A 13,333-nucleotide genomic window follows, 5' to 3' on the forward strand; every position below is an offset into this window, starting at 1 on the left:
TACTCTATTAGCACGCTAATTTTGTTAGCCCATTTTGCAGCTGAATGCCTCAGAGTCATACAACTTAGTACATGACGCATGCTAACTACTGTATTAGCACGCTAACTTTGTTAGCCCATTTTGCAGCTGAACGCCTCAGAGTCATACAACTTGGTATTTGACGCCAGCTAACTACTCTATCAGCATGCTAACTTTGTTAGCCCATTTTGCAGCTGAACGCCTCAGAGTCATACAACTTGGTATTTGACGCCTGCTAACTACTCTATTAGCGCGCTAACTTTGTTAGCCCATTTTGCAGCTGAACGCCTCAGAGTCATACAACTTGGTATTTGACGCCAGCTAACTACTCTATTAGCACGCTAACTTTGTTAGCCCATTTTGCAGCTGAACGCCTCAGAGTCATACAACTTGGTACTTGACACATGCTAACTACTGTATGAGCCTTTGTTAGCATGCTAACAAAGTTACAGTAGATGTAACAATATTAAATAAAGATAAGTTAAAGTACCAATGATTGTCACACACACTCTGCATTTGACTCACCCACCCTGGATCACACCCTGGGAGGTGAGGGGAGCAGTGAGCAGCAGCGGTGGCCACGCCCGGGCATCATTTTTGGTGATTTAGCCCCTAATTCCAACCCCTTGATGCAGAGTGCCAAGCACGGAGGTAACGGCTCCCATTTTTATAGTCTTTGGTATGACTCGGCCCGGGGTTTGAACTCACGACCTACCCATCTCAGGGTGGGACACTCTAACCACAAGGCCACTGATTTCTGAACATGTTCTTTGTTTAACAAGCTTGCGAACAAAACCGTGGCTTTAATCCCTTAGGGGCGGTGGATGGATGGCTGACTTGCGCTTATACAGCAGCAGCTCCCATTCCTTTCCCTCTGTTGCAAGTTTTGTTGATTCTATGTTAAAAAGTTAAAGTACCAATGATTGTCACACACACACACCAGGTGTGGCGGACTTATTCTCTGCATTTGACCCATCACCCTTGGTGATTATAACCGAAGCTTTAATCCCTTATAAAGCAGCAGCTCCCACTCCCTTCCCTCTGTTGCAAGTTTTGTTGATTCTATGTTAAAAAGTTAAAGTACTTTGGACACCCATGTGTCAAAAGTTGGTGCTGATAAGAAGAAGTATGTTGGTTTTTAAGCGGAAAAGATGAAGTTGTTACATCACCGACTAACGCTAGATTACACACCTTTGTTGTTGTTCCGGAAAAGCGAGCAGAGCAAGCAGAGCAGCCGGGCGCCGGGTACCTGTGACCGCCTCGGCGTACACGGGCTCCAGGAAGGAGCCCCGGTGGAGCCCGTACAGACCAACCATGTAGCTGGTGTTGGCGTTCAGCCCCCACAGGGCCAGGCTGAGGGCGCCCCCCGACACGGTGAGGTTCCGCCTCTCCGCCATATTGTCCAGGTTGGTTACCTCGACCACGAAGCTGTCAAAGTCGGCGCCGGCCGAGGGGCTCCAAGACGCCGTGAAGCCGTCCCACGTCACCTCGGAAAAGGCGAGCTCGCCCACTGTGGGCTTGGGGGCCTCTGCCAGGTCACAAAACGGCGTCAGTGGTGCCAGAATTATGCAGAGTCACTTCCCGACCAGCAGGGGGCAGCGCAGAAAAAAGAAGTCCACTTAAAGGCGGCCTCATCGCCAAATACCTGTTGTGGCGAACGCTTTCAGAGTTACGGCAGTGATGTTCTCCGACAACATCCCTTGCAACGTTACTTCGTAGCACGTGGAGGGGGTCAACCCCCCTATTTCCACGCCCCTCTCACTTCCCGTGAGCGCGGTCACGCGGCTCGGCGCCGACGGAGCGGCGAGCTCCACCGAGAAGCCCCGGTAAGGCTCGTCCGGCACCGACCAGGCCAGGCTGACGGCGGTGGGGGTGACGTTACGGACCTCGAGGCGCCCCGAGGAGGTGGCGTTGTCCGGCGTTTGGACTTCGGGGGGGGACGACGGGGCGAGCGCCCCCGGTGTGGGAAGTACTGTGAAGTAAAGAGCGTTAAAGAATGCCTTTTTTTGTGGCTGGGCTGAAGCGGAGGAGGACCTGCGAGGAAGCACTGGACAGGTTAGACATCACGAGCAGACTTGAGACTGGGCTGGCTTGTTCAAAGTTAGGCAATTCTAGTTCTACGTATGTAGGTGCCCAAAAAAAGTTAGGCAATTAATATTCTAAGTAAAATTATACAGGCAGTTACAACCGTTTTTTATTGAACAAAGCAATAAACTTGACACGGGGTTTCCTCCTGTTGATGCAATTTTTTCCCCCCATTGCCTTCCACACTTACCTTTTCACAACCCTTTGAAATTGTTGACTTTTCAGGGTCTGAAACGCTGTTATTTTTTTTAATAAGAATTGTTTTCAAACATCTCCTTTGACTTGATTTAATTCTTTCTATAGCCGGTAAGCTAGCCTGCTAGCGAGCCGGAGAACTGCATCTGTAGTCTACATATTTAATTCCGACTATTTCTATTAAGATACTCAAATGTTATAATGTTATAACAATAATTTAGCAGTGATGTATACAACCATTTGTTGTTTGTGTTTAATAGCTTTATTTTTAGAGACTTTCTGCCATTTTGGCGGTAAGCTAGCTTGCTAAATAGCCAAATAACTGCAGTCTACATATTCAATTCCTAATAATTCTATTTAGTTACACAAAGGAGTTATAAAAAGTAACTTAACAGTGGTATGAGAATTTGTGGTTTGTGTTTGATAGTTTTGTTGTCTTATCTCATAACAGTTTCTGCAATTTTGGCGGTAAGCTAGCTTGCTAACTAGCCAGAGAACTGCAGTCTACATATTCAATTACTAATAATTCTATTTAGTTACACAAAGGAGTTATAAAAAGTAACTTAACAGTGGTATGAGAATTTTTGGTTTGTGTTTGATAGTTTTGTTGTCTTATCTCATAACAGTTTCTGCAATTTTGGCGGCAAGCTAGCTTTCTAGCTAGCAGGTGAACTAAATCTGTAGTCTACATATTTAATTTCTAATAATGATTTTAGTTACACAAATTAGTTATAAAAACTAATTTAGCAGTGGTGTATACAATCATTTGTTGTTTGTGTTTAATAGTTTTATTTTTAGAGACTTTCTGCCATTTTGGCGGTAAGCTAGCTTGCTAACTAGCCAGAGAACTGCAGTCTATATATTCAATTCCTAATAATTCTATTTAGTTAAACAAATGAGTAGTAAAGCTAACTTAACAATGGTATATACAAGGTTTTTGTTTGTGTTTAATAGTTTTGTCGTTGGAGGCGTCCATCTCATTAGACTTTCTGCCATTTTGGCGGTAGGCGAGCTTTCTCGCTAGTCAGAAAACTGCACCTGCAGTCTACATATTCAATTCCTAATAATTTTATTTAGCTACAAAAATTAGTAGTAAAAATAACTTAACAATGGTATATACACGGTTTTTGTTTGTGTTTAATAGTTTTGTTGTTCGAGGCGTCCATTTCATAAGACTTTCTGCCATTTTGGCGGCAAGTTAGCTTTCTAGCTAGCAGGTGAACTACATCTGTAGTCTACATATAAAATTCCTAATAATTGTTTTAGTTACACAAATGAGTTATAAAAAATAATTTAGCAGTGGTGTATACAACCATTTGTTGTTTGTGTTTAATAGTTTTATTTTTAGAGACTTTCTGCCATTTTGGCGGTAAGCTAGCTTGCTAACTAGCCAGAGAACTGCAGTCTACATATTTAATTTCTAATAATTCTATTTAGTCACACAAAAAAGTTATAAAAAGTAACTCAAAAGTATGAAAATGTGTGGTTTGTGTTTGATAGTTTTGTTGTTAGAAGCATCCATCTCATAAGAGTTTCTACCATTTTGGCAGTAAGCTAGCTTGCTAGCTAGCCAGAGAACTGCATCTGTAGTAAACATATTTAATTCCAAATAATTTGATTTAGCTACACAAATTAGTTATAAAAATAATCTAAGAGTGGTGTATACAATGTTTAATAGTTTTGTCGTTTGAGGCATCCTTCTCATAAGACTTTCTGCCATTTTGGCGGCAAGCTAGCTTTCTAGCTAGCAGGTGAACTACGTTTGTAGTCTACATATAAAATTCCTAATAATTGTTTTAGTTACACAAATGAGTTATAAAAAAGAATTTAGCAGTGGTGTATACAACCATTTGTTGTTTGTGTTTAATGGTTTTATTTTTAGAGACTTTCTGCCATTTGGCGGTAAGCTAGCTTGCTAACCAGCCAGAGAACTGCAGTCTACATATTTAATTCCTAATAATTATATATAGTTACACAAAAGAGTTATAAAAAGTAACTTAAAGGTATAAAAATGTGTGGTTTGTGTTTGATAGTTTTGTTGTTAGAAGCATCCATCTCATAAGAGTTTCTACCATTTTAGCAGTAAGCAGGGCTTGCTAGCTAGCCGGAGAACTGCATCTGTAGTAAACATATTTAATTCCAAATAATTTGATTTAACTACACAAATTAGTTATAAAATAATTTAAGAGTGGTGTATACAATGTTTAATAGTTTTGTCGTTAGAGGCGTCCATCTCATAAGACTTTTTGCCATTTTGGCGGCAAGCTAGCTTTCTAGCTAGCAGGTGAACTACATCTGTAGTCTACATTTTAAATTCCTAATAATTGTTTTTAGTTACACAAATAAGTTATAAAAAATAATTTAGCAGTGGTGTATACAAGGATGTGTTGTTTGTATTTAATAGTTTTATTTTTAGACTTTCTGCCATTTTGGCGGTAAGCTAGCTTACTAGCTTGCTAACTAGCCAGAGAACTGCAGTCTACATATTTAATTCCTAATAATTCTATTTAGTTACACAAAAAAGTTATAAAAAGTAACTTAAAAGTATGAAAATGTGTGGTTTGTGTTTGATAGTTTTGTTGTTAGAAGCATCCATCTCATAAGAGTTTCTACCATTTTGGCAGTAAGCTAGCTTGCTAGCTAGCCAGAGAACTGCATCTGTAGTAAACATATTTAATTCCAAATAATTTGATTTAGCTACACAAATTAGTTATAAAAATAATTTAAGAGTGGTGTATACAATGTTTAATAGTTTTGTCGTTTGAGGCATCCTTCTCATAAGACTTTCTGCCATTTTGGCGGCAAGCTAGCTTTCTAGCTAGCAGGTGAACTACGTTTGTAGTCTACATATAAAATTCCTAGTAATTGTTTTAGTTACACAATTGAGTAGTAAAAAAGAATTTAGCAGTGGTGTATACAACCATTTGTTGTTTGTGTTTAATAGTTTTATTTTTGGAGACTTTCTGCCATTTCTGTAAGATAGCTTGCTAACTAGCTAGAGAACTGCAGTTTACATATTTTTATTCCTAATAATTCTATTTAGTTACACAAAAGAGTTATAAAAAGTAACTTAAAAGAATGAAAATTTGTGGTTTGTGTTTGATAGTTTTGTTGTTAGAAGCATCCATCTCATAAGAGTTTCTACCATTTTGGCAGTAAGCTAGCTTGCTAGCTAGCCGGAGAACTGCATCTGTAGTAAACATATTAAATTCCAAATAATTTGATTTAGCTACACAAATTAGTTATAAAAATAATCTAAGAGTGGTGTATACAATGTTTAATAGTTTTGTCGTTTGAGGCATCCTTCTCATAAGACTTTCTGCCATTTTGGCGGCAAGCTAGCCTTCTAGCTAGCAGGTAGACTTCTACATATTAAATTCCTAATAATTGTTTTAGTTACACAAATGAGTTATAAAAAATAATTGAGCAGTGGTGTGTACAACAATTTGTTGTTTGTGTTTAATAGTTTTATTTTTAGAGACTTTCTGCCATTTGGCGGTTAGCTAGCTTGCTAACTAACCAAAGAACTGCAGTCTACATATTTAATTCCTAATAATTCTATTTAGTTACACAAAAGAGTTATAAAAAGTAACTTAAAAGTATGAAAACGTGTGGTTTGTGTTTGATAGTTGTGTTGTTAGAAGCATCCATCTCATAAGAGTTTCTTCCATTTTGGCAGTAAACTAGCTTGCTAGCTAGCCGGAGAACTGCATCTGTAGTAAACATATTAAATTCCAAATAATTTGATTTTGCTACACAAATTAGTTATAAAAATAATCTAAGAGTGGTGTATACAATGTTTAATAGTTTTGTCGTTTGAGGCATCCTTCTCATAAGACTTTCTGCCATTTTGGCGGCAAGCTAGCTTTCTAGCTAGCAGGTGAACTACGTTTGTAGTCTACATATAAAATTCCTAATAATTGTTTTAGTTACACAAATGAGTTATAAAAAAGAATTTAGCAGTGGTGTATACAACCATTTGTTGTTTGTGTTTAATGGTTTTATTTTTAGAGACTTTCTGCCATTTGGCGATAAGCTAGCTTGCTAACCAGCCAGAGAACTGCAGTCTACATATTTAATTCCTAATAATTATATATAGTTACACAAAAGAGTTATAAAAAGTAACTTAAAGGTATAAAAATGTGTGGTTTGTGTTTGATAGTTTTGTTGTTAGAAGCATCCATCTCATAAGAGTTTCTACCATTTTGGCAGTAAGCAGGGCTTGCTAGCTAGCCGGAGAACTGCATCTGTAGTAAACATATTTAATTCCAAATAATTTGATTTAACTACACAAATTAGTTATAAAATAATTTAAGAGTGGTGTATACAATGTTTAATAGTTTTGTCGTTAGAGGCGTCCATCTCATAAGACTTTTTGCCATTTTGGCGGCAAGCTAGCTTTCTAGCTAGCAGGTGAACTACATCTGTAGTCTACATTTTAAATTCCTAATAATTGTTTTTAGTTACACAAATAAGTTATAAAAAATAATTTAGCAGTGGTGTATACAAGGATGTGTTGTTTGTATTTAATAGTTTTATTTTTAGACTTTTGTTTTGTTGTTAGAAGCATCCATCTCATAAGAGTTTCTACCATTTTGGCAGTAAGCTAGCTTGCTAGCTAGCCAGAGAACTGCATCTGTAGTAAACATATTTAATTCCAAATAATTTGATTTAGCTACACAAATTAGTTATAAAAATAATTTAAGAGTGGTGTATACAATGTTTAATAGTTTTGTCGTTTGAGGCATCCTTCTCATAAGACTTTCTGCCATTTTGGCGGCAAGCTAGCTTTCTAGCTAGCAGGTGAACTACGTTTGTAGTCTACATATAAAATTCCTAGTAATTGTTTTAGTTACACAATTGAGTAGTAAAAAAGAATTTAGCAGTGGTGTATACAACCATTTGTTGTTTGTGTTTAATAGTTTTATTTTTGGAGACTTTCTGCCATTTCTGTAAGATAGCTTGCTAACTAGCTAGAGAACTGCAGTTTACATATTTTTATTCCTAATAATTCTATTTAGTTACACAAAAGAGTTATAAAAAGTAACTTAAAAGAATGAAAATTTGTGGTTTGTGTTTGATAGTTTTGTTGTTAGAAGCATCCATCTCATAAGAGTTTCTACCATTTTGGCAGTAAGCTAGCTTGCTAGCTAGCCGGAGAACTGCATCTGTAGTAAACATATTAAATTCCAAATAATTTGATTTAGCTACACAAATTAGTTATAAAAATAATCTAAGAGTGGTGTATACAATGTTTAATAGTTTTGTCGTTTGAGGCATCCTTCTCATAAGACTTTCTGCCATTTTGGCGGCAAGCTAGCCTTCTAGCTAGCAGGTAGACTTCTACATATTAAATTCCTAATAATTGTTTTAGTTACACAAATGAGTTATAAAAAATAATTGAGCAGTGGTGTGTACAACAATTTGTTGTTTGTGTTTAATAGTTTTATTTTTAGAGACTTTCTGCCATTTGGCGGTTAGCTAGCTTGCTAACTAACCAAAGAACTGCAGTCTACATATTTAATTCCTAATAATTCTATTTAGTTACACAAAAGAGTTATAAAAAGTAACTTAAAAGTATGAAAACGTGTGGTTTGTGTTTGATAGTTGTGTTGTTAGAAGCATCCATCTCATAAGAGTTTCTTCCATTTTGGCAGTAAACTAGCTTGCTAGCTAGCCGGAGAACTGCATCTGTAGTAAACATATTAAATTCCAAATAATTTGATTTTGCTACACAAATTAGTTATAAAAATAATCTAAGAGTGGTGTATACAATGTTTAATAGTTTTGTCGTTTGAGGCATCCTTCTCATAAGACTTTCTGCCATTTTGGCGGCAAGCTAGCTTTCTAGCTAGCAGGTGAACTACGTTTGTAGTCTACATATAAAATTCCTAATAATTGTTTTAGTTACACAAATGAGTTATAAAAAAGAATTTAGCAGTGGTGTATACAACCATTTGTTGTTTGTGTTTAATGGTTTTATTTTTAGAGACTTTCTGCCATTTGGCGATAAGCTAGCTTGCTAACCAGCCAGAGAACTGCAGTCTACATATTTAATTCCTAATAATTATATATAGTTACACAAAAGAGTTATAAAAAGTAACTTAAAGGTATAAAAATGTGTGGTTTGTGTTTGATAGTTTTGTTGTTAGAAGCATCCATCTCATAAGAGTTTCTACCATTTTGGCAGTAAGCAGGGCTTGCTAGCTAGCCGGAGAACTGCATCTGTAGTAAACATATTTAATTCCAAATAATTTGATTTAACTACACAAATTAGTTATAAAATAATTTAAGAGTGGTGTATACAATGTTTAATAGTTTTGTCGTTAGAGGCGTCCATCTCATAAGACTTTTTGCCATTTTGGCGGCAAGCTAGCTTTCTAGCTAGCAGGTGAACTACATCTGTAGTCTACATTTTAAATTCCTAATAATTGTTTTTAGTTACACAAATAAGTTATAAAAAATAATTTAGCAGTGGTGTATACAAGGATGTGTTGTTTGTATTTAATAGTTTTATTTTTAGACTTTTGTTTTGTTGTTAGAAGCATCCATCTCATAAGAGTTTCTACCATTTTGGCAGTAAGCTAGCTTGCTAGCTAGCCAGAGAACTGCATCTGTAGTAAACATATTTAATTCCAAATAATTTGATTTAGCTACACAAATTAGTTATAAAAATAATTTAAGAGTGGTGTATACAATGTTTAATAGTTTTGTCGTTTGAGGCATCCTTCTCATAAGACTTTCTGCCATTTTGGCGGCAAGCTAGCTTTCTAGCTAGCAGGTGAACTACGTTTGTAGTCTACATATAAAATTCCTAGTAATTGTTTTAGTTACACAATTGAGTAGTAAAAAAGAATTTAGCAGTGGTGTATACAACCATTTGTTGTTTGTGTTTAATAGTTTTATTTTTGGAGACTTTCTGCCATTTCTGTAAGCTAGCTTGCTAACTAGCTAGAGAACTGCAGTTTACATATTTTTATTCCTAATAATTCTATTTAGTTACACAAAAGAGTTATAAAAAGTAACTTAAAAGAATGAAAATTTGTGGTTTGTGTTTGATAGTTTTGTTGTTAGAAGCATCCATCTCATAAGAGTTTCTACCATTTTGGCAGTAAGCTAGCTTGCTAGCTAGCCGGAGAACTGCATCTGTAGTAAACATATTAAATTCCAAATAATTTGATTTAGCTACACAAATTAGTTATAAAAATAATCTAAGAGTGGTGTATACAATGTTTAATAGTTTTGTCGTTTGAGGCATCCTTCTCATAAGACTTTCTGCCATTTTGGCGGCAAGCTAGCTTTCTAGCTAGCAGGTAGACTTCTACATATTAAATTCCTAATAATTGTTTTAGTTACACAAATGAGTTATAAAAAATAATTGAGCAGTGGTGTGTACAACAATTTGTTGTTTGTGTTTAATAGTTTTATTTTTAGAGACTTTCTGCCATTTGGCGGTTAGCTAGCTTGCTAACTAACCAAAGAACTGCAGTCTACATATTTAATTCCTAATAATTCTATTTAGTTACACAAAAGAGTTATAAAAAGTAACTTAAAAGTATGAAAATGTGTGGTTTGTGTTTGATAGTTTTGTTGTTAGAAGCATCCATCTCATAAGAGTTTCTTCCATTTTGGCAGTAAACTAGCTTGCTAGCTAGCCGGAGAACTGCATCTGTAGTAAACATATTAAATTCCAAATAATTTGATTTAGCTACACAAATTAGTTATAAAAATAATTTAAGAGCGGTGTATACAATGTTTAATAGTTTTGTTGTTAGAGGCATCCTTCTCATAAGACTTTTTCTGCCATTTTGGCGGCAAGCTAGCTTTCTAGCTAGCAGGTAGACTTCTACATATTAAATTCTAATAATTGTTTTAGTTACACGAATGAGTTATAAAAAATAATTTAGCAGTGGTGTGTACAACAATTTGTTGTTTGTGTTTAATAGTTTTATTTTTAGAGACTTTCTGCCATTTGGCGGTTAGCTAGCTTGCTAACTAACCAGAGAACTGCAGTCTACATATTTAATTCCTAATAATTCTATTTAGTTACACACTATATTTATAAAAAGTAACTTAACAGTGGTATGAGAATTTTTAGTTTCTGTTTGATAGTTTTGTTGTTAGAAGCATCCATTTCATAAGACTTTCTGCCATTTTGGCGGTAAGCTAGCTTGCTAGCTAGCCGGACAACTACATCTTAGTCTACATATTTAAGTCCAAACAATTCTATTTAACTACACAAATTAATTATGAAAAATAATTTAACCGTGGTGTATATAAGGTTTAATAGTTTTGTCGTTTGAGGCGTCCTTACAAGACTTTCTGCCATTTTGGCGGCAAGCTAGCTTTCTAGAACTCCATCTGGAATCTAGACATTTGGTAATCGTGTCACCTCATCAAGCTACATAAGAGTTGTAAAAATAATAGTATTAAAAGATGTTTTGTTGTCGTTACCGGCGCCCACCCACCTGTGGAGGCGGTCATGGTGACCGGCGCGCTCATCTTGTGGCCTCGCTCCGCGGTCAAGGTGATGGTGTAGCTCATGGCGGGCGCCAGGTCCACCAAGACGAAGGCGGTGTCGGCGGGGGGGACCTCGGCCTCCTCCACCCGGCCGTCCTCGGAGACGTACACAAGCCTGTAGCCGCTGACCTTGGCGCGAGGCTTCTGCCAGCGGATGGCGAGGGAGGTCTCCGTGGCCGCCGTTTGCTCCAAAGCCCTCGGCGGGTCCAGGTCTGGCGTGTGAAAGTAAGAAAAACGCTCTTAAAAAACCAAAACGCTGCTGTATTCGGACAGCTGGCGGCGGCTCGCTCACCCGTGGCGGCGTTTACGGTGGCCGGAAGACTCTCCCGCTCCATCTTCACGCCGGTCACGCCGACCCCGTACTCGGTCCCCGGCTTCAGACCTGAGGACACAAGGTCGGCGTTGAAGTCCTCTTCCAGGTCCTCCACGTCGGGTTTGCTTACCGCGGATGGTCGCCGTGGTGAAGTCCCCGGGTCCCCGAGGGAACGCTTCCTCGCCGTGAGCGGCCCCTGACAGCGGACTGTATTTCACCCGGTAGCTGTCCACGTCGGCCCGGGTGTTGCGCCAACGTAGCGTGACGGTGTTCTCCGTCTGGGACACCGCCGCCAGCTCCCTGGGGGCGTCCAGCGCTACACAACAAGACACATTTTTTTTTTTTTTTTTTTTAGCCAGCAAATATTTAGGAGAGACATCTTTATAAGGACCGAATGTCCTTTTGGGACAGAGGACCCTATTGTATTTCTAAGGTTTTATTATTATTATATCGCCGCCTCTTTGAGCTGTAATTTGACCCCCTTAACATGCTTCAAAACTCACCAAATTTAACACACACATCAGGACTGGCGAACATTGCGATTTAATCAGAAAACCAAACCCCAAAACTCAAAATTGCGCTCTAGCGCCCCCTAGGAAAAAACACAGACAAAACTGCTTGTAACGTCCGTTAGGAATGTCGTAGAGACATGAAACAAAAACCTCAATGTAGGTCTGACTTAGACCTACATTTCATACAATCATATCCTACAGCAAAAATCAACAGGAAGTTGGCAAAAACCCCTTCAAACTAAAGTTTCCTAGGAAATGTCATTTGTGCCTCTTTGAACTGTAATTTGACCCCCTTAAATTGCTTCAAAACTCACCAAACCGGACACACATCCGGACCGGCGAAAATGGCGATCTAATAAAAATTTTTAAAAAAATTAAAATTGCGCTCTTGCGCCCCCTAGGAAAAAAAACACACTAACAAAACTGCTCCTAGGAAGAAAACGCAGACAAAACTGTTTTTAACTTCCGGTAAGAATGTCGTAGAGACAAGAAACAAAAACCTCTATGTAGGTCTCACTTAGACCTACATTTCGTACACTCACATCCTTCGGCAAAAATCAACATGAAGTTGGCAAAAACCCCTTCAAAACAAAAGTTTCCTAGAAAATGTAATTTGTACCTCTTTGAACTGTAATTTGACTCCCTTAAATTGCTTCAAAACTCACCAAACCGGACACACATCAGGACCGGCGAAAAATGCGATTTAATTAAATAACCAAACCCCAAAATTCAAAATTGCGCTCTAGCGTCCCCTAGGAATAAAACACTAACAAAACTGCTCCTCGGAAGAAAATGCAGACAAAACTGCTTTTAACTTCCGGTAGGAATGTCGTAGAGACACGAAACAAAAACCTCTATGTAGGTCTGACTTAGACCTACATTTCATACACTCACATCCTACAGCAAAAATCAACAGGAAGTTGGCAAAAACCCCTTCAAAACAAAAGTTTCCAAGAAAATGTCATTTTTGCCTCTTTGAACTGTAATTTGACCACCTTAAATTGCTTCAAAACTCACCAAACCGGACACACATCAGGACCGGCGAAAAATGCGATCTAATTAAAAAAAAAAAAAAAACTCAAATCTCAAAATTGCGCTCTAGCGCCCCCTACGAATAAAACACTGACAAAACTGCTCCTAGGAAGAAAACACAGACAAAACTGCTTGTAACTTCCGGTAGGAATGTCGTAGAGACATGAAACAAAAACCTCAATGAAGGTCTCACTTAGACCTACATTTCATACACTCACATCCTTTGGCAAAAATCAACATGAAGTTGGCAAAAACCCCTTCAAAACAAAAGTTTCCTAAAACATGTCATTTTTGCCTCTTTGAACTGTAATTTGACCCCCTTAAATTGCTTCAAAACTCACCAAACCGGACACACATCAGGACCGGCAAAAAATGCGATCTAATTAAAAAACCAAACCCCAAAATTCAAAATTGCGCTCTAGCGCCCCCTAGGAATAAAACACTAACAAAAGTGCTCCTAGGAAGAAAACACGGACAAAACTGCTTTTAACTTCCGGTAGGAATGCCGTAGAGACAAGAAACAAAAACCTCTATGTAGGTCTGACTTAGAAATACATTTCATACACTCACATCCTTCAGCAAAAATCAACAGGAAGTTGGCAAAAACCCCTTCAAATCAAAAGTTTCCTAGAAAACGTCATTTGTGCCTCTTTGAACT

At 37.8% G+C, this 13,333-nt stretch overlaps 1 protein-coding gene across 1 annotated transcript in view; it reads right to left on the reverse strand.

Annotated features, from left to right (window-relative positions):
- LOC133557418 (tenascin-like) overlaps positions 1-13,333 on the reverse strand; it is a 172,866-nt gene that overhangs the window by 49,128 nt on the left and 110,405 nt on the right. The window contains exons 11-15 of the mRNA XM_061907865.1: positions 11,262-11,447; positions 11,111-11,200; positions 10,767-11,030; positions 1,664-1,990; positions 1,268-1,546 (exon numbers count right to left, since the gene is read on the reverse strand). Of these exons, the coding sequence (XP_061763849.1) occupies positions 1,268-1,546; positions 1,664-1,990; positions 10,767-11,030; positions 11,111-11,200; positions 11,262-11,447 (1,146 nt within the window). The remainder of the gene's footprint in view (positions 1-1,267; positions 1,547-1,663; positions 1,991-10,766; positions 11,031-11,110; positions 11,201-11,261; positions 11,448-13,333) is intronic.

This window comes from Nerophis ophidion, linkage group LG08 (assembly GCF_033978795.1).
Source record: "Nerophis ophidion isolate RoL-2023_Sa linkage group LG08, RoL_Noph_v1.0, whole genome shotgun sequence".
Lineage (NCBI taxonomy): Eukaryota > Metazoa > Chordata > Actinopteri > Syngnathiformes > Syngnathidae > Nerophis > Nerophis ophidion.